Source organism: Mirounga angustirostris, unplaced genomic scaffold, assembly GCF_029215605.1.
Source record: "Mirounga angustirostris isolate CCGP_5_RB_7025 unplaced genomic scaffold, mMirAng1.0.hap1 SCAF_1, whole genome shotgun sequence".
Classification (NCBI taxonomy): Eukaryota; Metazoa; Chordata; class Mammalia; order Carnivora; family Phocidae; genus Mirounga; species Mirounga angustirostris.
Genome location: NW_026991709.1, coordinates 203,864,090 through 203,888,101, shown reverse-complemented (window position 1 = coordinate 203,888,101; position 24,012 = coordinate 203,864,090). Strand labels below are relative to the sequence as shown.

Sequence of the window (24,012 nt, the reverse complement as noted above, 5' to 3'; positions counted from 1 at the left end):
ATGCACATGCACAGTGCGCTTTAGGAGGGGAGTGGGCCGGCCCCAGCGTCGCCTCCAGCTCATCAGCTCTGTCATGTCGGGCAAGTTTCTTAGACAGTCTGAGTCTTAGTTTTCCTGTTAGGAAATGGGGATTTCTAGAGGTACCACACAGTTTCAGAGTGCTCCAGGTGGGCCCTACACTTAAGACCTTTAAAATAGTGTCTGGGATGTGGCAAGTGCACATTGTATAATGACTGTGTAGCGGCTTATTTAGCCCTAAAGTCATCCCCAGGGACAGGCGCTTCCTGAGCCCTTTACTATTAATTAAAAAAAGTTTTTTAAGTTTTCTTTTTAAATACAAAATAAAGCACAGATCCAGGAATCTGCATGATGGATGACTTGATGAATCATTTGTAGGCAAAGCCCCTTGTGCCCACCACCCAAGTCACACGTGGACCTTCACCAGCCCCCAGGACCCCCTCCCTGGGCCATCCCATTGTGCTCCCTCCCCCCTCAAAAGTATCACTTGGGAGCGAGTGCCTCCCTACCCAAAGGATGGCGCAGGTACCGTCCAGCACACGGCTCACTCTTGCCGCCTCGTCTGGGTTTTGTGTTAGAGCACGTCTGTGAGTCTCTCCCTCCCGCTTCATTCCCTGCTGTTTCTGTGGTGGCGCCCCCACACCTGCAGCCCTTGCCGCCACGTCCCTCTGTCCATCAGGAGGCAGTGGTGTCCACATTCTTTCTGTGGCTCGATTCATTTATGGGTTCACTGGAGGTTGCAAAAGAGAGACCCTCAACAGCATTTTTCACCTTTCGGCGGCCCAGGGTAGATGCTTGATTTCTGCCTTCATTATAATGGCTGGTTGATGAGTCACATTCCTGTCTTAACAGGACCAATTAGGGACCAATTCTTTTTTTTTTTCTTTCTTTCTTTTTATAAAGCGTCATACGGGCTCATGGACACATTTGATGTGTTTCAATTTTTCTTTTTTAAGATTTATTTATTTATTTATTTTAGAGAGGGACCCCAAGCGGGAGGGGCAGAGGGAGAGGGAGAGAGACTCAAGCAGGCTCGCCGCTGAGCATGGAGGCCAGCACGGGGCTTGATCCCACGACCCCGAGATCACAGCCAGAGCTGAAACTAAGAGTCGGATGCCTGACTAACTGCACCACGCAGGCACCCCTGTTCCAGTCTATTTTAAAGATGAGGAGGCTGAGGCCCAGAGTGCATACCTCTCACTTCGCTCAGGCTCAGAGACGACTCTTCAAAGAGAGTTGCCGTGGTGATGGGTGGGTCTGGGGTGGCCCAGCCCAGAAGCTGGCCCTTCGCTCATCCTCTGCCCTCGGGACACGATGCTATCAGGCTGGGCTGCAGCATCCTTTTTTTTTTTTTTAATTTGGTATTTCTTGGATGTCTTTCAGTGTGAAATGTGAGTCTACATGATCATTGGTAGTGACTGCATACTGTTCCCTTACTTGTACGAATCGTGGTTTTCTCAGCAAGGTCTGTAATGAAGGGCGTTTGTCTCCAGGTTCTATAGTCAGTGCTAAGGTCATGCTCCATAGGTTGGGATACTCAGAGGTCAAGTTAGGGTCATCAGGCAGTGCTTCCTGAGATCCTGAGAGGATACACACGTCAGGGTGACCTTTTCACTTGGGTTCACTCTCCCAGGCTGGTAGGGATCTCTTAAGGAAAAATGGCCCAGAGCAGGATGGCGCTGTTACACAGCCTCGGCTAAACCATGGCTGGCTTTTTATATGGGCTTGAATTGCGTGCTCACTCCCACGGCAGTGTGTCTGTGAGCTCAGAATCCAGTGCTCTGGGTCTGGGTCCCACTGCGGAGTGGGCGCTGTTGCTGGAACGATGACGTGCTGTGGTGGGCGAGGGGCCCGCGGAGGCCTGGGCAGGGCGGGCATGCCCAGTTGGGTGCGTCACCAGCCCCAAGTCCGAATTGGGACCCTGCTTCCTACCAGCAGCATGTTGTTTGCAAAATGGCCAAACCTACTTCCCGCCGTTGTTGGGGGCCGGGGGCGGGGAGGGATTAAGGGAGAAGAATGAAGGAGCTTGAAATTTGAGGTGCTGAACGGGTGGGCAGTGTTGGGTTGGGGCCCGCTGTTCCCATTTCCACGCACCGAGAGCAGTGCCGGGGAAGGGCCATGGGGATGTGCAATGAAGAACTGCAGCGGGCCTCTGCTCGCTCGCCTTGCTATGACACCTGGCTGGGCTAGCAGTCGCCCCGACAAGGCCTTTCTCGAGGTGTGAGCCTCGGTCTGGGTTTGCACGCCCAGGGGCAGCCAGGCACCGGGGCCCCGAGATCTGCCAGAGTCGGGGCAGGAGTGGGCTGTGTCGGAGTGACCACTCCCCCTTTGGAGCATTCACGGTGGGCATTTGTCACGGCTGCAATGTCAGATGTCCTCCGCATGGGTTTTGTTGATGTCTTCCCTCCCTGCAGTTCCGTGTGCTCGTGGGTTTTCATTGTGAGTGGAGTTGGCATGGGGTCCCTACAGTGGGGCACAGTGGACGGCCATCTCAGGAGGGGAGCGTGTGGTCCACGACAGAAGGGGGCTGCGGGGGGCAGGATCGCCGTGCCACCCGTCCAAGTACCTGCCTCCTTGTGGTCGGGTTTTCTTTTTTTTTTTTTTAAGATTGTTTTAAGTAATCTCTGCACCCAACGTGGGGCTCGAACTCACAACCCCAAAATCAAGAGCCGCACGCTCCACCGACTGAGCCGGCCAGGCGCCCCTCGGTAGGATTTGGTACTCGTTTAATCACAGATCGTTTAATCACTTGTGAGATGGTGTCTGGGAGGGGATCCCCTCAGGTAGGACGACTCTGGAGCGAGGGTGGGCAGACGACCTGTCGGGGCCGAGGGGCGGTGCCGCTGAACTCATGCTGGAGCAGCAGCAGGCTGCACCAAGCAGATGGACACAGTGGTGTACCAATAAAACTTTATTTGCAGGGACGGGCATGGGCAGCCGGGCAGTAGTTTACCGATCCCCAGCCTGATGCCCGGCCTTTTCCAGTTAAAGAACTTCACCAGCCCCAGCTTCTGCCAATCCGAATTGTCTCTCCCAGCGTGTTCCAAGGCTCTCCTGTTAGTGTTGGGACCTGGCAGGTGACAGAAGGGCGGGAGGCAGATTTACTCACACATTTGAGGACATTACACACATCTGATGCTTGGTTCCGCCTCGGCCCTCCTCTCTGACCACCGTCAGGGGGCGTTTACAGGAGGCCATCCCAAAAGCACTAGGTCCCTCCCAGAAGGCCCCAGGGAGGCCAACTTACTGTTTGTCTTTATTTCTGAAGGAAATTTCCAGAACTCTTTGCACAGTTCAAGTCCTTCCTGGGGGTGAAAGAGCTGTCATTCGCCCCACCCATGAGCGACAGATCCGGGGATGGAATAAGCCGGGAAATTGACTACGCGTCTTGCAAGCGCATTGGATCCAGCTACCGAGCGCTCCCCAAAACCTACCAGCAGCCCAAGTGCAGTGGGAGGACGGCCATCTGCAAGGAGGTAGTGCTCCCTGGCGGCTCATGTCAGCTTACGTGGTGCATCACCCCCCACACCGCAAAAACACCCATCACCCCCATGTTTTACATGAAAACTGAGTGTCGGCCCCCTAAATATTGAGTAACAGACGGTGCTGGGATGCGGCCAGACAAAATGCCTGAGCTGAGATGGTGGTTCCTTCCCTACTGGTAGCTTTGGCAAGCCGCAGAGCACGTGGCCTTGGCATTGGCTTTGGCATTCTCCTCCATCTAGATTTATGTGTATTTCTGCCAGGAGCCTGCTGTGTCCCAGGTTCACTGCCCTTGGTGTCTCTGTTTAGCCTGACCATGGAATACTTTTTCGAGGTTAGTAGACAGGCTGTTACTCTGTTTCCAGAATTCAAGAGTGCTTGCTGATTTCAGGATATATAGTCCAGGGGTCAACAAACTAAAATCTGGCCCTATGCCTGTGTTTGCAAATAAAGTTTTATTGGCACATAGACATGCTCATTCATTTACATAGTGCCTGTGGCTTCTTTATCAGGACAAAGGCAGAGTTCAGTCGTCCTGACAGATGGGCTGGCCCGCAAAACCTAAAATATTTATTATCTAGCCCTTTACAGAGAAAGTTTGCCAACCCCTGAAAGAGTACGATTTGTTTACTTGACCAAAGTCCTGTTTTCTCTTAAAACCACTTTAAAATTAAGGTTGCTATTTGTATGAGAAGATAATTTCCTGTAAAATGCGGATTACAATGTTACTTATCTCCGTATCTTTCATGCTGGGCGGCATAGTAAATGGTTCTGGCCACCGAGGCCTACCACCCTGGTCATAGCATTTCCTCTTGGTGCAGGTGCTGAATGACACCTGGGTCTCCTTCCCCTCCTGGTCAGAGGACTCCACTTTCGTCAGCTCCAAGAAGACCCCCTACGAAGAGCAGCTGCACCGCTGTGAGGATGAGCGTTTTGAGGTGTGTGTGCTGGTGTTGCTGGGATCAGGGAGGCGTGGAGTGCGAGCGAGCCTGTACCCCCTTCTCCACTTTGTCTTTTTCTCCCTCCTGATCCTCCCTCGCACCCTCCCCAGTCTCGAGTATCTGGGATTCCAGCACTTTCCAGCAGGGGGCAGCACCCAAAAGTGTCCCTTTTCTGCCTTGCTGGCTTTTAGGCTGGCTAGGCAATGGTGCTGTTTCTTTCGATTTTAAATACATATATTTATTTAAATTTAATTAACTAATTCAAGTTACCTTAATTTTTTTCATTGGAATGCTTATTGAGATCGTTATATATTTATATGCAGCTAGTGAACCCGGACACCCTTCTCCCAGCGGTCACAGCTTGTAAAATCGCGGGCACAGTGTCCCAGCCAGGAGGTTGCCATTGACTCACCCTGAGATCTTACTCACATCTCCATAGTTGAACTTGTGTTTGTGTGTGTGTGCACGTGTTCGCGTGTGTGTGGTGCGTGTGTGGGTGTTCTCCACCACTAAGGGACTCCACCGCTCCCCCACCCCTGGGATCCCTCCTGCTGCCCTTGATGGACCTCCCCACCTCCCTCCCGACCCCTGGCAACCACTCACTTACCCTCCAGCTCTGTCACTTTGTCATAAGTGGAATCACACAGTGTGTTCCTTTGGGGGTTGGCTCCCCATCAGCACGTGCCCTGGAGAGTCTTCCCCAGGGCTGTGAGTACCGCGAGTCCTCCCTTATTGCCGCTGTTGCCCGTGAAGTGGGTCCGCCCGGGGACCGTTTCCCTCCTCAGATGGGTCCACCTGTGTTCTAGCCACTGGATGTTCGTGCAGTGGGAAGGGGCCCACAAGTCTTCTTTAGTGGGCGTCTGGCTTGCACCATTGCCAGGGTCGGACCCCAGCCCCGTAACCAGCCGTTCTTGCTCTGGCCCCTGGAGCCGCTTCAGGGCCTCCACGGCCTGGCATCCATCATCCCCCCACCCACCCCCGAGACACAGAAGTTGATCAGTTCTGTCTACACATCTCTTCTGCCGACCCAGGCCAGTCCCCAGGGCCCCGCTGCCCCCCGACAGCCGGCCCCTGCCTTCCTTTCCATAGTTAGATGTCGTCCTGGAGACCAACCTGGCCACGATCCGCGTGTTGGAAAGTGTGCAGAAGAAGCTCTCGCGGATGGCACCTGAAGATCAGGAGAAGTTCCGGCTGGATGACTGTCTGGGGGGCACGTCGGAGGTGATCCAGCGCCGCGCCATCCACCGCATTTACGGCGACAAGGCTCCAGAGATCATCGAGAGCCTCAAGAAAAACCCCGTCACTGCCGTCCCCGTCGTCCTGAAAAGGTGTCCTCCAGATTCTGGCTGCTCCACCTGCCGCAGGCGGTCCCCAGGGAGCTCATTAGTGGTGTTTGTCACCAGTGTGATCGGGAGGGGGTCCCCGGGGCCTCGGGCTGGCTTAGTGCGGTTTCCAGTCTTTCTTCATCGCCTGTTCTACTCCTGAGAGAAAAGCACAACTGAACAATTGTCTGTGTCCTTCTAGAACTTCCCACCATGCACGTAATCCTATCTAAACATGAAAAGTTACTATTTTAAAGCACAAATAGGACCGCCCTAGCTTGTCTTTTACTTAGCAGTACGTTCTGGGACCCTTTTTGTGCTAGTGAACAGGTATTAATTATTAAGTGGCTGCCCTTGACCACATGCTGTGCTCAGCCCTGGGGTTGTAGAGCTGAGCCAGGCTGACATAGTCCCTTCTTGTGGGGCTTGCAGTCAAGCGAGTGAGCCCCGTGGTTGATCCAGCACCTACCCAGAGTGTGGGCAGTGCCATGGCCCGGGGCAGGGAGGAGGTGTTGGGGCAGCAGTATTTTGAGAAACTGTAAAACCAGCCACATTGGTTCTACAGAGCCATTGCTCCCTCCCGTCCTCTTTTCTTCAGCACAGAACCCATGGCCCAGGCTGGGAGCCGGCTTCCCGAGTTTGGAATGCACGCGGCAGGGCCTGTGGGTGGATGACAGGCTGCCCATGGTGGGTGCCGGGGTTGTCCCCATGCTGAGCCCCTTTGACCCTGCAGGCTGAAGGCCAAGGAGGAGGAATGGCGGGAGGCCCAGCAGGGCTTCAACAAGATCTGGCGGGAGCAGTACGAGAAGGCATATCTCAAGTCCCTGGACCATCAGGCCGTAAACTTCAAACAGAACGACACCAAGGCCCTTCGCTCCAAGAGCTTACTCAACGAGATCGAGAGTGTCTATGACGAGGTGAGGCCCTCTGTGCAGGGCTGAGCGGGCAAGGGGTCCCGACTCCACCTCCAGCTCTCCCAGTCTCAGGCAGGCTGCTGGCTCTCTGTGCCTCTGTTTCCCCAGCATCTCTCTTGCAGGACTGTGTAGGGGTGGAGGGGATGTTTCTGTGACAGACTAGAATGGGTTCAGGGGGAGGATTGTAGCGGTTCCGCCATGGCTGGCAGGGGACTCTCGCCTCCCCGCTTACCCCCGGGGCCTCGATGGACCTTCCTTCAGGTGACCTCAGCTCTCCTGTCTCTGCTGCCAGCTGTGTGCCTGGCGCAGGTAGACCCTGAGAAGGAACGTTCCATCTGTCTCATGCTCACAGACCTTACGATGCGGTACCATTGTCCTGGTTTTAGCAGCAATGAAACCAAGGCACGAGAGGTGGCCATTTGCCGAGGTCGGTCACAGGCGACCAGGGCTCTGGGCCCTAGGGCTCTGCCTCTAGCCACTGCCCTGTGCCTTCTTGCCAACTTTGGCACAGTCAGGCTCATGGGGCCTTCACCACAGACCTGAGGCAGGGCTGGGGCCAGGCTTCGAGGATTTAGGCATCGAAAAATGCATGCAGGGAGTGAGCTACTTGCAAGGGTCTGTGATAGGAAGCTCCTTCCCTCCTGCCTCCCTGCCCTGGGCCACCCTCGGCCCCGCAGGGCCCACCTGCAGCTAGTCAGCTTCCTCACTTGAATCCTCGAGTTGGTGGTCCAAGCCTGAGAGCGCCACCCCCACTCTCCCAAATAGGGTCCGTGGGACATCGTCAGAATGAGAGTTGATGAGGTGACCCATGAGGCCCACCACAGTCACCGCTGAGTTCCTTCGCTCTTGCCCTAGGGGCCAAGAGGAAAGGACAGGGCACTGTTTGGGGCCAGAGGTCAGCCCACCAGCCTCGTGAGCTCTGCATGTGCAAGCCCTTCGTGCATAGGGAGGTTGGCCCCTCATGGTTGGGTGTTAGCAGAGCACAGTTCTGTATTCCGTGCCTCGGAACTTGCCCCAGGGAAAGGACTTGAAAAGATTTTTGAGGGCGTCTGTGGCACAAATGAGACGGGACTCACAAAGCAGTAGCAGAAAGGTCACGTCAGAGCCAGGCACTGGGCACACCAGCTCTCAGGACTCCTCCCTGTAGGGGGAAGGCGGTCTCGGGCTGCGGCAGAATTCAGTGGCACTGGGGGAGCACGACCTCTGGTGGAAAGAGACAGGAGTCGCCCACCCCAGAAAGCCAAGGCCCTGGCCCTGCACCTGTTGTCTGTAAGTCACTCCTTCCATGGCTGTTCGAGGAGCCCCCTCAGTGCTGTACCGCAGGCTGGTCACTCAGAGGTGAGAGAGACCCAGCCCTGCCCCTGGGAGCTCCCCACCTGCAGGGACAGCATCCACGCTCACTTTTCCGAGAGCCTGGGTGTGTGTCAGCCTTGGTGCCTGGTACCTGGTGCTGGGCATCGGTGCCACCCGGGAGAGCACGTCGTCGGCCCTGACCTCAGCAGGCAGTTCAAGGCATTCTGGAGGGAATATGATCATCTACAGGTTCGCAGGAAGCAGTCACGAGTTGGATAAAGACTGAGCAGGGGCTGTGGCTTTCCAGGGCCAGGGAGCAGAGGGGCATGTGCAAAGGTCCCGCACACAGCAGGAGGGAGCTCAGCACCCCTGAAGCATTGAAAGAGGCCAGGTGTGGGGGGGCTGCAGGACGACATGCCAGGGACTGTGGTCCTGTCATGAGCAGTGCAGGAAGGCCTAGGCAGGTGTGATAGGGCTGACCATACTCCCGTAGGTCAAATCACTCTAGACCCAGAGAGGACAGTGGTCGGAGTAGGCTGGGGAACGGGACCAGGCAGGTGGGAGGCACTGGGCTGTACCCGGACCAGAGTGTGATGCCTTTAGAGCCCTGTGGCCCTGGCCCCATCCCCCCATCTTGGACTTCTCCCAGCTGGTCACTTCCTGCCTAATAGCCCCCTGTCCCCACAGCACCAGGAGCAGCACTCCGAGGGCCGTAGCGCCCCCTCCAGCGAGCCACACCTCATCTTCGTGTATGAGGACAGGCAGATCCTGGAGGACGCGGCCGCCCTCATCAGCTACTACGTGAAGCGGCAGCCAGCCATCCAGAAGGAGGACCAGGGCACCATCCACCAGCTGGTGCACCAGTTCGTGCCCAGCCTCTTCTTCTCCCAGCAGCTGGACCTGGGCGCATCCGAGGACTCTGCCGATGAGGGCCGGGGGAGCCCCCAGGGCCAGAGCGCCGACCCCGGTGACCGGAAGAAGCCAGCGCCGGGGCCGCAGAGCAGCCCCTCAGAGGAGAAGGGGGCCGTAGGCGAGCCGCCGGCCGCCGAGCAACCGCCACAGCAGCACAAGCCCCTGGACGACGTGTACAGCCTCTTCTTCGCCAACAACAACTGGTACTTCTTCCTGCGCCTCCACCAGACCCTGTGCTCCAGGCTGCTGAAGATCTACCGCCAGGCGCAGAAGCAGCTCCTGGAGTACCGGACCGAGAAGGAGCGGGAGAAGCTGCTCTGTGAGGGCCGCCGCGAGAAGGGCAATGACCCTGCCATGGAGCTGCGGCTGAAGCAGCCGAGTAAGGCCTGGGGCCCCCAGGGGTGCTGCACGGGTGCTCCCCTCCCCCCGCCGGGCGGGGACGCGGGCGGCTCATCAGGGCCGGTAGGAGGAAGCCTGTGGTGGGAGGGCCGCGCGAGTGTCTGGCCCTGGGTGATGGCTGTCCCCGCCCCTCAGGTGAGGTGGAGCTGGAGGAGTACTACCCGGCCTTCCTGGACATGGTGCGGAGCCTGCTGGAGGGCAGCATCGACCCCACGCAGTACGAGGACACGCTGCGCGAGATGTTTACCATCCACGCCTACGTGGGCTTCACCATGGACAAGCTGGTGCAGAGCATTGCCAGGCAGGTGAGCGTGCGCCGGGCAGCCTCAGGCCCCTTGGGAGAGGCCCTGCCTTCATCCCCAGGGTCAGCACCTTCCTTTTGTTCTTACGGAGGTAGGATTCACGTAACACAGAATTCACCGACATCACGTGAACAGAGCAGTGGCGGTGAGTGGACCACATTGGTTCATCCACTCGCCTGCGGATGGGCGTGTGGCTCGTTGCCACCTTTTGGCGATTCCTTGTCCACACATCTTTCTTGAGGGTAGCGACACGTGAGGAACCACGGCCCGCTCCTCCTGGAGGGAGACTGTTGGCCAGTTACCCGCATCACTGAGAATAGCAAAAAAGACACGACAGCTGAGTGTCCATGAGAGAAAGTCAGGCACGTGAATCAGTCACGTTATTATAAACAGCAAAACCCCAGATGAGGCAGATGTGGTCCTGGGATGTAAGTCCTGCTCAGTTACCACCAGAATTATTGTTGTTCAGCTTGACTTGGTTTCCTGTTTGCCCAGGAAGGCTATTCGCCGGAAAGCAAAAAAGCCGAGGAAAGAATAGTGTCCTGACCCTCCCACCCAGATACAGTTGCTAGAAATGGCATTTCTTTTCAGGCTTTACAAACTTGTCCTTGAGGCAAAAACACCCCCAGAAGCGTGCCCAGATCCGAAGTGTGCAGCTTGGTGGGTCTTCCGGACAGCCTCAGCCCTGCCTCCTTTCAGCCCTCCCCACGGGCAGGCACCTGCGGCCTGGCCTCTGGCACAGGGACAGCCCCCGGTGTTCAGGCCGTTACAGGGCTGGGCATGCGTCCCGGGGCTGGCCGTCCAGTCTGCCCCCAGTGGGCCCCCGTTCTGGGGACAGCAGGCTCGTCTGTAGCACCCAGAGGGTTGGACCAGATCGGACGCTCTGATGAATGTTGTGTTGTTTTTTTTTTTTAATTTCCCTTTCCACAAATGTCTCCTGTAGAACTCGTTTTTTTGTTTTTTGTTTTGTTTTAAAAAGGAACTAGAAAAACAGGGGTATTTAGCTCAAGTCCTGGTAGGGGCCAGGACCCCTCGCCCCGAGCTCCCCACTTTCCAGCGGGCTGGATGCTCTCGAGGCCCTCCGTGCCTCCGTTGGCAGCCTGCGGGGCCCTGTTGGTGCTCTTTGCCTTTTCTTCCTTGTTTGATCAGCATTTCTTCTTTTCAGTAACAGCGGCCGGTGTTTACTGGGACCTTGCCGTGTGCCAGGCACCGTGTGAGATTGACGTGTGGCCACATGTTGTATTTATTCAACAAAGCAGTGGCGGGGAAGGCCCCGAGACTGCGGAAGCCTGTCCAGGGCGCCGCCGCCAGCTGCTTCCCTTACCCCTCTCTTCCTGCACCTGCGGGTTTTAAGTCCATTTGTAGGGATTACAAGACTTAATTGTGTTGATAGTAGAACACTTAGGGAAAATTACCTGCCACGGTACCACCTTGGGATAATCCCCGCCCCCATTTTGGGGACTTCTCCTTCGGTCCTTTTTCTGTGCGTTCCTCACGCCCAGGCTGGGCTGGTTTCCCATCTGGTCCGGGGCCGCCTGTCCCCAGCGCAGTGGCCGCCCAGCACGGCCCGGCGGACCCCGGCCTCCGGGCCACCTCATGGACTTGGCGGACCTCCTCCCTGGGCGGCAGCTGTGCCTCACCCCTCCCCGGGGGGCGGCCTGCCGGGCGCCCACTGGCTCTCCCTCCCCGCAGCTGCACCACCTCGTGAGTGACGACGTCTGTCTGAAGGTGGTGGAGCTCTACTTGAACGAGAAGAAGCGGGGTGCCGCGGGGGGGAACCTGTCCTCTCGCTGCGTGCGTGCTGCCAGGGAGACCAGCTACCAGTGGAAGGCCGAGCGGTGCATGGCCGATGAGAACTGCTTCAAGGTAAGGTGGGGGCCGCGCTCAGTCCCCCACGAGGCCGGGGCTGCGAGGAGGGGCGCCCGCAACGGGGAGGGGGGAGGACCGGCGGCTTTGCTCGGGCGCGGGAGGCGCGCTGGGGCCAGGCCTTGACGTGGCTGCCGGCCTGCCTGATAACCACACACTCTTACTGGGCCCTGGAGGCCGGGGAAGGCAGTCGTAGGCGCCCTTTCAGTCTCGCCTGGGCCCTCCCCGTGGCTTCAGCTGCTCGTCCCCCTTCTTCCCTAGGTGATGTTCCTCCAGCGCAAAGGGCAGGTGATCATGACCATCGAGCTTCTAGACACCGAGGAGGCGCAGACAGAGGACCCCGTGGAGGTCCAGGTGAGAACCTCAGCCCCGTGCTCTGCACCTTGAACCCGCCGTCCCACGGGCAGCATTGTGGGCGCCCCTGCCACAAGCCCTGGGCACACACTGGCCAAGCACAGGCTGCCAAATGTCCACCCAGAGAAGCCTCACTTGTAGCCCGAATGCTGTCCTTGGAAGCCTGAGGGGGAGCAAGTGGGGGTGTCCCAGGGCAGGAGGCCATGTGAGAGCCGGGCCGCCCTCCCCGCACAACCGTGTTCTGGCTCCTCCCACCTGCCGCCAACACTGTGATGCCCCACTTGGGCCCGCGCTCAGCATGGTCACTGAGACCCTGGGGCGCATGAGCCTGCGCTCCCCGTGCACAAAGCCCAGAGCCCTGGTCCGCACTCCGGGATGCACGTTCCACCTGGGGTCCTGGGGCCTGTAAGCCCCCAGCCGGCTTCACGGGGTCAGGCCCCCCCGCCACCACAGCCAGCTGGGGGGCTCCCTCACTGCATCCTTTCCTGCGTGCTTCGGGGGTCTGCACATCCTGCCCCTTCCGGAAGTTTCCAGCAAATGTGGTTTGGTTAGGCTTGAGTCTGGAGGAGTGTCTGGCTTTTAGAGGGTGGCGAGCAGATGAAGCTCATGGGACACTGCAGGCCATGCCCACCCCAGCCCCAGGCGGCCCCTGCAAGCCCTGCCTTCTGCTCATCCCCAGCTCCTCCCTGGCCTTGCCCTACTGCGTGTGTCTTGATGTCGTTCCTGCTCCCCAGACCCGGCGCTCCTCTGTGTGAGGGCCCGGTTCCCCATGTGAGCTTGTATGTGACGGACAGAGAGGATGGGACATGGCCGGGATTCATCCACGTGAGCATGAAGTGCCACAGCTGTTGAACTCATGGCTCTAGACGAGTGCTCCATCCAGAGCCGCCGTCTGGTGGCTTCCGTCATGCGTCCGCTCCTCACTAGCTGCCATTCTCCTAATGCTTTGGGGGGTGGGGATGAAAACACAGGCCTGCTTCCCTCTGGCCCCACAGCATCTGGCTCGGTACGTGGAGCAGTACGTGGGGACCGAGGGGGCGTCCAGCTCGCCCACCGAGGGCTTCCTCCTGAAGCCCGTGTTCCTGCAGAGGTAAGAGGACCCACAGATGCGCTTCCTTCCGCGTGGGCCCAGGGAGGCCCCTCCCGCCGCGGGCAGCACCGGGCCCTGCCTGGGTTTCGCGCGTTGCTGGTGGGAGGGGTTGGGTGGTGGTTTCTACTGCTTCCGTTTGCATTTCTCCAACCCGGGGAAGTCGGATGCCTTCCCGATGCTTAAGCGCCCGGAGGATTTCCCAGTCTGCAGATCCTCCTCTCACCCCCAGGAACCTCAAGAAGTTCCGCCGGTGGCAGTGTGAGCAGGTGCGCGCCCTGCGTGGCGAGGCCAAGAGCTCCTGGAAGCGGCTGGTCGGGGTGGAGAGCGCCTGCAACGTGGACTGCCGCTTCAAGCTGAGCACCCACAAGATGATGTTCATCGTCAACTCGGAGGACTACATGTACCGCCGCGGCACCCTCTGCCGGGCCAAGCAGGTGCCCCTCCCCGCCCCCGGCCGCCTGGGAGGGGTGCGCCCCGGGCTCCGGGCTCCTGCCCACGGCCGTCTGGGAGGGGTGCTCCCCTGGGCTCCTGCCCACGGCCGTCTGGGAGGGGTGCGCCCCCGGGCTCCGGGCTCCTGCCCACGGCCGCCTGGGAGGGGTGCGCCCCCGAGCTCTGAGCCCTGGCCGTCTGGGAGGGGTGCGCCCCCGGGCTCCGGGCTCCTGCCCACGGCCGTCTGGGAGGGGTGCGCCCCGGGCTCCGGGCTCCTGCCCACGGCCGTCTGGGAGGGGTGCGCCCCCGAGCTCTGAGCCCTGGCCGTCTGGGAGGGGTGCGCCCCCGGGCTCCGGGCTCCTGCCCACGGCCGTCTGGGAGGGGTGCGCCCCGGGCTCCGGGCTCCTGCCCACGGCCGTCTGGGAGGGGTGCGCCCCCGAGCTCTGAGCCCTGGCCCACGGCCATCTGGGAGGGGTGCTCCCCTGGGCTCCGGGCCCCGGCCGTCTGGGAGGGGTGCTCCCCCGGGCTCCGGCCCACGGCCGTCTGGGAGGGGTGCTCCCCCGGGCTCCTGCCCACGGCCGTCTGGGAGGGGTGCTCCCCCGGGCTCCTGCCCACGGCCGTCTGGGAGGGGTGCGCCCCCGAGCTCTGAGCCCTGGCCGTCTGGGAGGGGTGCGCCCCCGGGCTCCGGGCTCCTGCCCACGGCCGTCTGGGAGGGGTGCTCCCTGGGCTCCGGGCTCCTGCCCACAGCCGCCTGGGAGGGGTGCGCCCCCGAGCTCCGGGCCCCGGCCGTCTGGGGCTGCCCTGACTGCACCCCTGCGCCCCCCACACACAGGTACAGCCCCTGGTCCTGCTGCGCCACCACCAGCACTTCGAGGAGTGGCACAGCCGCTGGCTGGAGGACAACGTGACGGTGGAGGCGGCCGGCCTGGTGCAGGACTGGCTGATGGGCGAGGAGGACGAGGACATGGTGCCCTGCAAGACGCTCTGCGAGACCGCGCACGTGCACGGGCTGCCGGTGACCCGCTACCGAGTGCAGTACAGCCGCCGCCCGGCCTCGCCCTGACTCCGTCCGCGGCCGCCTCGGCCCGGAGCTGCGCCGAGCGAGCTCACGAACAGCCTGAGGGGAGCGGAGCGTCCCCCAGCCTTGCTGCTACAGGCCGCGAGCGCCCGAGAGCGGTGGGGTTGTGTTGGCCTGTGGCCCCGTGCTGCCATCCCTTTCGGCTTCCCTGCTTCCTTTGGGCCCGTCCTGTGCCAAACCTGAGTCCTTCCTGCCCTTGAACTCGGGGGGCTCGCTCCCTGCTGGAAGGGGGAGGATCCACACGCGAGCCCAGGAGCAAGTGATTGCCTTTATGCACCTGCTGGGCCGCTTCCGTCACACGTGCCAAATCCCCAAGCGGGGGCACCACCGGTCCTTTTGTGCATACGGTGTCTGGAAAAGTCCGTGATGAACCGTGCGGGGGCGTGTGTTGGGGTTCAGGAGACCCCAACATCGAAGGAGTCGGGCCGGGGTGGAGCTGCTTGAAAAGCACGTCCTTCCTGAATGGTTCTGAAAGCTTCCAGAAACTTCCCGAGCTGGGCCGTGCCAGCATCTGGTAGTCGGGGCCTGGGCTAGGCCCAGCTGATGCTTGGGGTCCTTGGTCACTTTGAAAGCAGGAGGAGCCCTTTCAGCCAAACTGTTGAGATTCTGCTTTGTCAAGATGTAAAGTGGGTGGGCAGCACCAGAACTGTCGAGAAGACCGCACTCTGGAAAAAATGAGACTCCTAACCCTGTATTGACCTGGCAGCCGCACTCGGAGCTCTCAAAGGGAGGGGGCTCAGCCCGAGACTCCCGCTGAGCTCAAGCGGCCCCACACTGGGAGGGCCCAGCAGTGCGGCCGTGTACCTAAGAAGGACATTCTAGAAAAATATATATATGCACACACATATTTATTCGTAAGCTCTCTTAGTGGTTGTAACTTCTGCAACAGCCAAGTCCCACGGTTCCTTGGGTAGTGAGAGCCGCCTTCGTGGGACTCTGCAGACCTGCCCTTGACATTGCTCTTCCTACAGCCACCGCCTGGACGGGGTATGGGCATGAGGGCCTGAGGCAACTGTCCTACAGAGGTGTGCAAGGTTTTCTGTGCCAAGAATGCCAAGCAGTTCGGGCCGGGGACCAGGTCTTTAGAATACTTGCACCCTGAGAAGCCCTGGCCGGGCTCCTGGCACCATCAGAAGGGGATCGACCAACAGCAGGGCCCAGAACCATCCCCGTGTGCAGCCTCCCTTCTGCCCAGCGGCAGCCCTCACCCTCCCAAAACTGAGCTGTGCCAAATCCGCGGTTCTGGGAAGTGGAGACATGTTTCTAGAAGTTTTCTAGGAGTTTACCTGTGGAACTCAAGGTTTGCAAAGCCTTTGACTCGGAGTCTGGGTGATTCCAGGGCCAGTGTGCCCCACCCAGGGTCTCCTAGCCCGCGTTTGTTTGCTCAAGTCTACCAGGCACTTTGTCCACATCCTTGTTTTGTAAGAAGGGAACTTACCAGAATTCCTGAACCAGAACCTCCCGGCGCCATCCTTGGGAGCCCGTGGCCCCTTCCGTGCCTCCGTGTGGGTCTGGGGTGCGGGCCACACCCTGCCAAGCCCCGCCCTGCATGCTTCTAGGGAGCGTCTCTTCTGTTTTTGAAGAATTTCTGTTCTGGGGCTTGTACTTCCTTTGCAGCTGTTTTGAATGTAGTTTTCCTTTTCTATTTATTTGCACATTAAAGTTAAAAATTAAATATTGACCTAACTCCATGAGGTCCTCTCCGTCCTTCTTGCTTGTCGGCGGATCCCCATCTGCTCCTGCGCCCCCTGGGTTCCCAGACCTCAAGTGCTGCCCCCTTGTGACCACCCCATGCCTCTGCAGGAGGGTCCTGTTCCCCGCCCCCCAGGGTGTCGCCCCACCCACAGGCTTTTCTGGAATGTATTCCCAACTCAGTTTTTATTTTCAGTAGAACGGAGAGGTGTTTCCTTTGAGTGTTGTGCGTGGGAAACCCAATTTAAAGACTGGTGTTGGCTCTGAGCTTGCTCCGCCTGCCCAGCGCCGTGTCTTTCCCTCCCCCACCCCACAAAGCCACCCTCCCTCCGTGCTCTCTGGTCCCTGCTCCCAGCTGGGCGCCCCCTTCCTCTCAGCACACCTCCTGTGACTTCGTCATCACCCCTTCTGAACTCACCTGGGCCTGCTCCCATCTGGCCCCGCCTGCAAGGAAGTGGGAGACCACAGCTGCTCTTAGGGTCCTCTTAGCGGATACCTCTTGAGGCTCCTGGCTGGCCTTTCCCCCCACTTCCCCCCCAGTGCCCACCTCCAGGCCTCACCAGTCAGGTCCCTGAGCTGAGACTGCACTGCCCACGGGGCCTGTCCTCTCCAGGTGCGGTCCTCCATCTCCCGAGTGGCCTTTGCTACCTTCCAGGAAACCCCTCGTCCATGTGCACCCCACACGTGATGTCCCCTGGTGCTGCACACCTCCCCCTCCAGAGAGTCGGGGCTCCCGGGGAGTTTGGTGAATGAGGCTCAGTGCTGTCCCAGATTCCTCCTTGCCTCAAGCCCACGTCAAGGATGGGTCCCAGGGCCCTGTGTGCCCAAGGACTGGCCTTCTGGTTGGAAGCGCTGGGAGGGGTGTCCTGGGGTGCGGGTCCTGGCCGCTGCAGCCTTTGGGAAGGGCACAGGAAAGGGCACCGGGTCCCCGGAGTGGGCGGGGCCTATGGCTGTGATCAGGTCACTTGCTGGAGGAGAAACTGGAGGGAGGGTCTCCTGCTGGCCCTGTTGGGAAGGGGGCGTGACCAGTGCGGGTGAGGACCCAGCCCTGTGGACACCCAGCCTGCAGCCTGGTGAGGCGCTGAGCAGGGGACCAGCCTGCGGGGCCCGGACTCCTCACCCACGGAGGCACCAGATCCTAAGAGCCTGTCGTTCCAAGCCACCGCGTCTGCAGCCCTGGATTGCACTGCAGTGAAGAACAGGCCTGATAAATAAAGCAGCCCTCCAACCTCACCACCGCGCCCCTCTCTTCCTCCCTCCTTCAAGTCTGGGGAGGGGCCGAGCCGCAGGACCAGGTAGGCGGCCCTCCCCTCCCCAGGGTGGTAGAGGGAGCAGGTATGTGATGCTTGGGGAGGTGGCGGGGAGGGGGAGGACTTTCCAGTGGGGTGTGATGCACATTTATTCTGTTATTATTTCTCTCCTCTTATTCTGTTATACCTTTTGCAAGGTATAAGCCATGCTTTACCCCTTATGTCCTGGCTGAGAAGGAGGCCGATTGTTCTGAACAACAAGTTGACCTCAAGGCAGTCTCAGGAGGGGGCGGGGTGGGGACTGGGGTAGGTAGGACCTCCCAGTAGGAGGCTGAGGGCCAGAGGTATGGGGTGAGATCTGAACGCACCCAGCACCTCCACAACCACGGTTGCTGGAAGGTTGCCCGAGGGCTTCCAGCGCCTTGTCTGAGCTCCAGTGCTTGGCCCGATGGAGTAGCTGGGACTGAGGTCCCCGGGAGGAGACACGGGGCATCTGGGGTTGGGAGAGCCAGACCTCAAAGCCGGCCGGAGTCAGAGCACCCTCCTCTCGGCCGGAAGTGGGTTACTGTCCCTGCCCACGGGCTGAGGCCCGGTCCGGGAATAAGGGGAAATGGAGGCATAGTGGTGGGTGCCCATCCACTTGCCCATCCACTTTTTTTTTATGCTAAATGAAAATTTTATTGAATAACTTTAGCATATTGGACACTGCAGAATAAAAAGTAAAAACTTGAACATAGCAGTAGAAACAATCCAAACTGAAACACAAAGAAAAAGGCTGAACAAAAACTGAAAAGAGCATCAATTACCTGTGAGACAATATCAAGCAGTTTTATATGCATTCTTTCGAGTTGCAGATAGAGTAATAGAAAAAAAATCACTGAAGAAACAAAGGCAGAATATTTTCCAAGAATGGTCTGAGAAGCATAGCCAATCCATAGCAGGTTAAACACACACACACACACACACACACACAGCATAATCAATTTGCTGAAAATCAAGGATCAGGAAACAAATCTTAAAATTAGCCAGAAGGTAAACACATACACACACACACAAACACAATAAAGTTAAGAAAAAGCAAATTGAAAATGACCACTAATTTCTCAGAAAAGCCAAAAGGAAATTTGCTGAAAAAAAAAAAATTTGCCAACCTGAAGTCTATAGCTAACGAAAAGATCCTCCAAGATGAAAGGGGAAGATAAGGCATTTTTCAGACAAATATTGCAACAGTTTACCACTAACAATCCTGAACTAAAAGAAGATATTTAAAGGAAGTTGTTTAGGCAGAAAGAACATGAGGAGGTGGAAAATCTGGTCTACAACAGAAAGAAATCACAATCTGGTCTACAACAGAAAGAAATCACAATCTCCACCAAGACGGTTCCCCGAGAGGCGTCACGTTGGAAGGACTTGTGGAGTCTCTAACTGGTGCCCTGACCTCCATCTAACACTGGAGACAGTGAGGTGGGCCAGGAGGGGCTCCGGGGGCTTCTGGGGGTTCAGGTGGGGCTGCAAGCTGAAGGAATCCAGCACTAGCTGCTGCCCGGATCTGATTACCCTCCCCCCCCACACACTATTTTAAATAAGTTTTTAATTGTGTTAAAATACACATAAAATTTAGCCATTCTAAGTATCCAGTTCAGTGGCTTTAAGTACCTTCACATGGTTGTGTGGCCATCCCCACCCTCCATCCCCGGGACTCGTCATCTTCCAAACTGCAACTCTGTCCCCATGAAACACGGACTCCCGACCCCCGCGCCCAGCCCCTGGAGCCCACCATCTCCTTCTTGTTTCTGAGAACCTGACCCCTGGAGGGACTTCATCTTCCTGGATCATATAGCTTTGATGCTTTTGTGACTGGCTTATCTCACTCCGCATAATGTCCTCAAGCCTCATCCATGTTGTGGAAGAGCTTGTATCAGATTTTCCCTCCTTTTTTTTTTTTTTTTAAAGATTTTATTTATTTGAGAGAGAGAGTGAGAGACAGCACAAGAGGGAAGAGGGTCAGAGGGAGAAGCAGACCCCCTGCTGAGCAGGGAGCCTGACGGGGGACTCGATCCCGGGACTCCAGGATCATGACCTGAGCCGAAGGCAGTCGCTTAACCAACTGAGCCACCCAGGCGCCCAGATTTTCCCTCCTTTTTAAAGCTACTATTCTAGGGGCGCCTGGGTGGCTCAGATGGTTAAGTGTCTGCCTTCAGCTCGGGTCATGATCCCGGGGTCCTGGGATCGAGTCCCGCATCGGGCTCCCGGCTCAGCGGGGAGCCTGCTTCTCCCTCTGACCCTCTCCCCTCTCATGCTGTTTCTCTCTCGCTCGCTCTCTAAAAAATAAATAAAATGTTTAAAAAAAAAAAAACTACTATTCTACCATTTTAAAAAATGTGAGTTTTGGGGACACCTGGATGGTTTAGTCGGTTAAGCGTCCGACTCTTGGTCTCAGCCCAGGTCTTGATGTCAGGGTGGTGAGTTCAAGCCCCACGTTGGGCTCCATGCTGGGCATGGAGCTAAATAAATAAATAAATAAATAAATGTGAGTTTTTATGGAAAGTGACAGATGATACAGAAAATTCGAACAGTACAAAAAAAACCACACGGAGAAAAGTAGGCACCTAAGTCCCTCTCCCCAAAGCAGCTGCCCCCCAGCGTCCTCCAGAAAGCGCCTCACCATGGTGGGTCTCCCTGCACCTCCTGTGTCGGGGTCCCGCCACCCCGGCTGGCACAGGGTGGTTTCTGTGATGGGGCTGTTGATCGGCATCCCCGCCTCTGTGCAGCGGGGAATACCCCTGTGCGGGCGAGTTCCTGTGTGCGCATGCCTGCCATCGATTCCCAGACACGGGACTCTTGAGTCAAACCACCCTCCTTGGGGGGCTCCAGTCCACCCTGCCCCAGGGTCGCCCAGCTGCCAGCCCCCCAGCCTCCTGTGCACAGGTTCCCAGCTCTGCTCCTGGAGGGCAGGAGGGGGTCCTCATCTGGGTTCCCCTGTGCGCTGAGCGTGACCTTGGCCACGAACTGCCAAGAGACATAGGCGTGGCTGAATTTGTCACTGGTGCCGGTGGAAACAGTCCGGAAATGGGGGAGACTCCTGGCTAGGACCCTGTCCCAGCCGGAACTCTCTAGGCCTTAGTCCCCCACCCAGGGCTGGGGGCAGGGACCTTAGCATCTCACCCTCAGCTGCACTGACTCTGTCCAGGACTGCTTGGTCACTTCCTGGCTGGTCTCTGTGACCTCAAGTGTGTGGCTAGATTAAGGCTCCCAGACCAGGACATGGCGACGTTGCTCCCCTTCTCTCGTCCCTAGTTCATTTCTTCTTCCCTGACCCCCCACCAACCCCTCAGGGTCCCCTTGCTCTCAGACCGCCCCCTCCCCCACCGCCACCATGGCCCAACCCTGACCACACTGGTCAAGAACCCCCATGCAGAGCTTCCCCAGGGCAGGATGGTCGAGGCCTCTCCCCCGGAGGGGCAACAGAGGGCATTGTGTGCAGAAGAGAGAAGGCAGAGAAGGCGTACCCTCCCCCCTGAGCCCCTCTGTGTTTTTTCAGCTGCACGGTAGGCCCCGTCTGAGTGCAGGGTCGTGGAGGGGCCAGAGCAGGGTGGGTGGCTCAGGGGCCCTCTGTCCCGGGCTGGCCTGACCACCACTCTCAGGCTGAGGTATGGCCATGACCATTCCCAAGAGCCCCAGGGGGAGGATGGAGCCAGGACGGGAGCAGAAGGAGCTCTTGGGCCCAAAGGGGGCCGAAGCTGGGCTTCTCTCTGCTCCCCAGGGTAGCACGTGGTCAGCATTGGGGGTCCGGGCCAAGGACCAAGACCTCCTCAGATACCTCTGAGGAGGTCTCACAAAGTGCCTTCCCATCTCTGCACCTCACTTTGGGCCTGCCCGCCCAGGGGAGCGGGCTGGGGTGTGAGTGAAGAGGCAACAAGGCAGGCAGCCCCCACGGAGGACCTGGGGTGCTCGGAGAGGGGGACGATCGCTCACGTGCTCTGGTCTGTGACCTGGCGAGGCAGGGCTGTGGTCCAGCCAGCCACAGGCAGGAGGTGGGGAGAGGTTTCAGGAAGGGCCAAGAGCCCCTGAGTTCGTGACCCGGCGGGCTGTCATGGGAACAGGGGCTGCAGACAGGACGGGATAGCAGGAAGTAGCCACTTGGCCCATAGAGGCTTCCTGAGCTGAACGGGGGCTGAGGGCGGGGAGTGCAGCTTGGAACCTCCTCCCGCATCCTGCTGGCCCCGCACCTGGCCCCCCGCGGGTGGAACTGACTGACGCTAGCCCCCAGGCCTCCTCAGGCCACACCGCGGGCCTGCCGCGGGCTTGTGGGGGCAGGGGCTGCTTTATCTCACAGGCCCTGTCTGCTCCTCCACGGGCGCTCAGGAAGCTGGGGGTGGGGGGTCAGCCAGGCAGGAAGCCTGAGGTCAGCGGCTGCAGTCCAGAGCAGCCGGCGCCCAGCCCTGGCAGCATGTGGGTCCTCGTGCTGCTGTGGCCCGTGGTGCTGGGGTTCAGCCTGGAAGATGACAGCCAGAACACCCTCACCTACGACGAGATGGGGAGCGCGGGGGCAGGTAATGGTGAGTGACCTTGGGCGCTGTCTTGGGCCTGGCGGGGAGGCCCAGTAGAGTTGATGAGTGGGAGACAGGGAATTGGGGAGGGGGGTCCTCCAGCTCAGCCCGGAGCCCACGGGGCTGGGGTGTCTGTGTCCAGCTCTGGCCCACCAAGCTGGGGGCCCCTGAGAGCCGGGGCCTGGACTGTAGCGCCCCGCCCCCCCTCCGCCGCCGCCGCCCCCGCACCGGGAGCCGCACCGGCGGGGGGGCTGGGGGGGCGGGGGGGGAGGTGGGGGTGACGCCTGGACTCTCAACACCTCTATCCCCTTTCCCCCAGATGGCACACTGGGGCCCTTGAGCGGGCCCCAGGGGGAGACCCCTCACTCACCCCACCTGCGCAGCTTCCCCGGCCAGCTCCAGGACAACGGCAGCAACGTCCTGGAGCTCCCGGACAGCTCCCGGGCCCTGCTGCTGGGCTGGGTGTCCACGAGGCTGGTGCCCGCGCTCTACGGGCTGACCCTGCTGGTGGGGCTGCCCGCCAACGGCCTGGCGCTGTGGGTGCTGGCCACCCGGGTGCCGCGGCTGCCCTCCACCATGCTGCTCATGAACCTGGCGGCCGCCGACCTCCTGCTGGCCCTGACGCTGCCGCTGCGCGTCGCCTACCACCTGCAGGGCCCGCACTGGCCGTTCGGCGAGGCCGCCTGCCGCGCCACCACCGCCGCGCTCTACGGCCACATGTACGGCTCCGTGCTGCTGCTGGCCGCCGTCAGCCTGGACCGCTACCTCGGCGTGGTGCACCCGCTGCGGGCGCTCAGCCTGCGCGGCGGGCGCCTGGCCGCCGGGCTCTGCGCCGCCGCCTGGCTGGCGGCCGGCGCCCTGGCGCTGCCCCTGGCGCTGCAGCCGCAGACCTTCCGGTTGTCGCGCTCGGACCACGTGCTGTGCCACGACGCGCTGCCCGTGGGCGCCCAGGCCTCCTACTGGCGGCCCGCCTTCCTCTGCCTGGCCGTGCTCGGCTGCTTCCTGCCGCTGCTCGGCCTGCTGCTCGGCTACGGGGCCACCCTGCGCGCGCTGGCGGCCGGCGGCCCGCGCTACGGCCGCGCGCTGAGGCTCACGGCGCTGGTGCTGGCCTCGGCCGTGGCCTTCTTCGTGCCCAGCAACGTCCTGCTGCTGCTGCACTACTCGGACCCGCGCCCGGACGCCTGGGGCGACCTGTACGCCGCCTACGTGCCCAGCCTGGCGCTCAGCACCCTCAACAGCTGCGTGGACCCCTTCATCTACTACTACGTGTCTGTGGAGTTCAGGGACAAGGTGCGGGAGGGGCTGCTCTGCGTGGCTCGGGGCGCCTCCGCAGCCTCCAGGGAGGGGGCCGCCCAGGGCACTGGCACCCGGTCCACCTCCCTCGTGTGACGGCCCCCCCGGAAGGCGGGGCAGGTGGACAGGGCGCCGTGCGGGCTCGAGCGGGGCCCCCTCCCGATTCACGTGTACCGGGAGCCCCTGAACTGAGCTCATCTGGAAATAGGGCCTTTGCAGGTGTTATTAAAATTCGGTCACACTGGCCTAGGGGAAGCCCTAAATCTGCTGTGACCAGTGTCCTTATTAGGAGAGGCCCAGGTACACACAGGGGAAGAGGCCATCTGATCACGAAGGCAGACACTGGGGTGAACAGGACGATCGCTAGCAGCCACCAGAAGCCGGGACGGCAGCCTGAGACGCCCTCCCTCGGAGCCCCCCCAAAGAAGTGGACCCTGCCCACACCCTGATCTCAAGCTTCCGGCCTCCAGAACGGTCAGAGAATAAATTTCTGTTGTTTTAAGTCACCCGTTTTGTGGTTTTGGGTTAGAGCAGCACCAAAAAAATGAATATAGGGGTTAAATGCATATTCCCAGGCCCAGCCAGCTCCCTCACGTCCAAGGTGGGGCGGAGGCAAGGCTGATGCTGCTGTGGACCCGCTCCAGGACCCCCTCCTAGGAGGAGGCTCGGGCCGCCCGCCCCCTCGTGGCCCAGGCAGCCAGGAAGGCTGGTTGGCAGTCCTCCTTCCCCAAAGCCCAGCGTCTAGCTCTGGGATGGGCTCCGGGGTTTGGGGCGTGTCCTGGACAATCACTGCGGAGGCCGTCATTCTGCTCCCCAGAGCCCGGTG

The 24,012-nt window shown here is 59.7% G+C and overlaps 2 protein-coding genes across 6 annotated transcripts in view; both read left to right on the top strand.

Annotated features, from left to right (window-relative positions):
• SIN3B (SIN3 transcription regulator family member B) overlaps positions 1 to 16,092 on the top strand; it is a 36,379-nt gene extending 20,287 nt beyond the window's left edge. The window contains exons 1-12 of one of the 4 annotated variants that reach the window (XM_064598265.1): positions 3,363 to 3,494; positions 3,765 to 3,835; positions 4,323 to 4,439; positions 5,532 to 5,770; positions 6,498 to 6,681; positions 8,659 to 9,262; positions 9,418 to 9,587; positions 11,277 to 11,450; positions 11,712 to 11,804; positions 12,800 to 12,894; positions 13,124 to 13,328; positions 14,156 to 16,092. In XM_064598265.1, the coding sequence (XP_064454335.1) occupies positions 3,818 to 3,835; positions 4,323 to 4,439; positions 5,532 to 5,770; positions 6,498 to 6,681; positions 8,659 to 9,262; positions 9,418 to 9,587; positions 11,277 to 11,450; positions 11,712 to 11,804; positions 12,800 to 12,894; positions 13,124 to 13,328; positions 14,156 to 14,386 (2,130 nt within the window). In that variant the 5' untranslated portion in view covers positions 3,363 to 3,494; positions 3,765 to 3,817 and the 3' untranslated portion in view covers positions 14,387 to 16,092. The other 3 variants (XM_064598243.1, XM_064598263.1, XM_064598252.1) reach the window with 3 other exon arrangements.
• Positions 16,093 to 21,376: 5,284 nt separating this feature from the next.
• F2RL3 (F2R like thrombin or trypsin receptor 3) lies at positions 21,377 to 23,692 on the top strand. Of its 2 annotated transcripts, none has more exons than XM_054506695.2 (2): positions 21,377 to 21,896; positions 22,213 to 23,692. In XM_054506695.2, exons 1-2 carry the CDS (start codon positions 21,794 to 21,796, stop codon positions 23,280 to 23,282), a joined length of 1,173 nt encoding a protein of 390 aa, XP_054362670.1. In that variant the 5' UTR covers positions 21,377 to 21,793; the 3' UTR covers positions 23,283 to 23,692. The 2 variants fall into 2 exon arrangements, with proteins under 2 accessions (XP_054362670.1, XP_064454299.1); XM_064598229.1 differs by having other exon boundaries at positions 21,387 to 21,902.
• The last annotated feature ends 320 nt before the right edge of the window (positions 23,693 to 24,012 follow it).

Coding starts and splice junctions, on each gene's coding strand:
- F2RL3 (XM_064598229.1), top strand. CDS start 21,794: ATGTGGGTCCTCGTGCTGCTGTGGCCCGTGGTGCTGGGGTTCAGCCTG. Junction 21,903..22,212: donor GAGCGCGGGGGCAGGTAATG/GTGAGTGACCTT, acceptor CCTTTCCCCCAG/ATGGCACACTGGGGCCCTTG.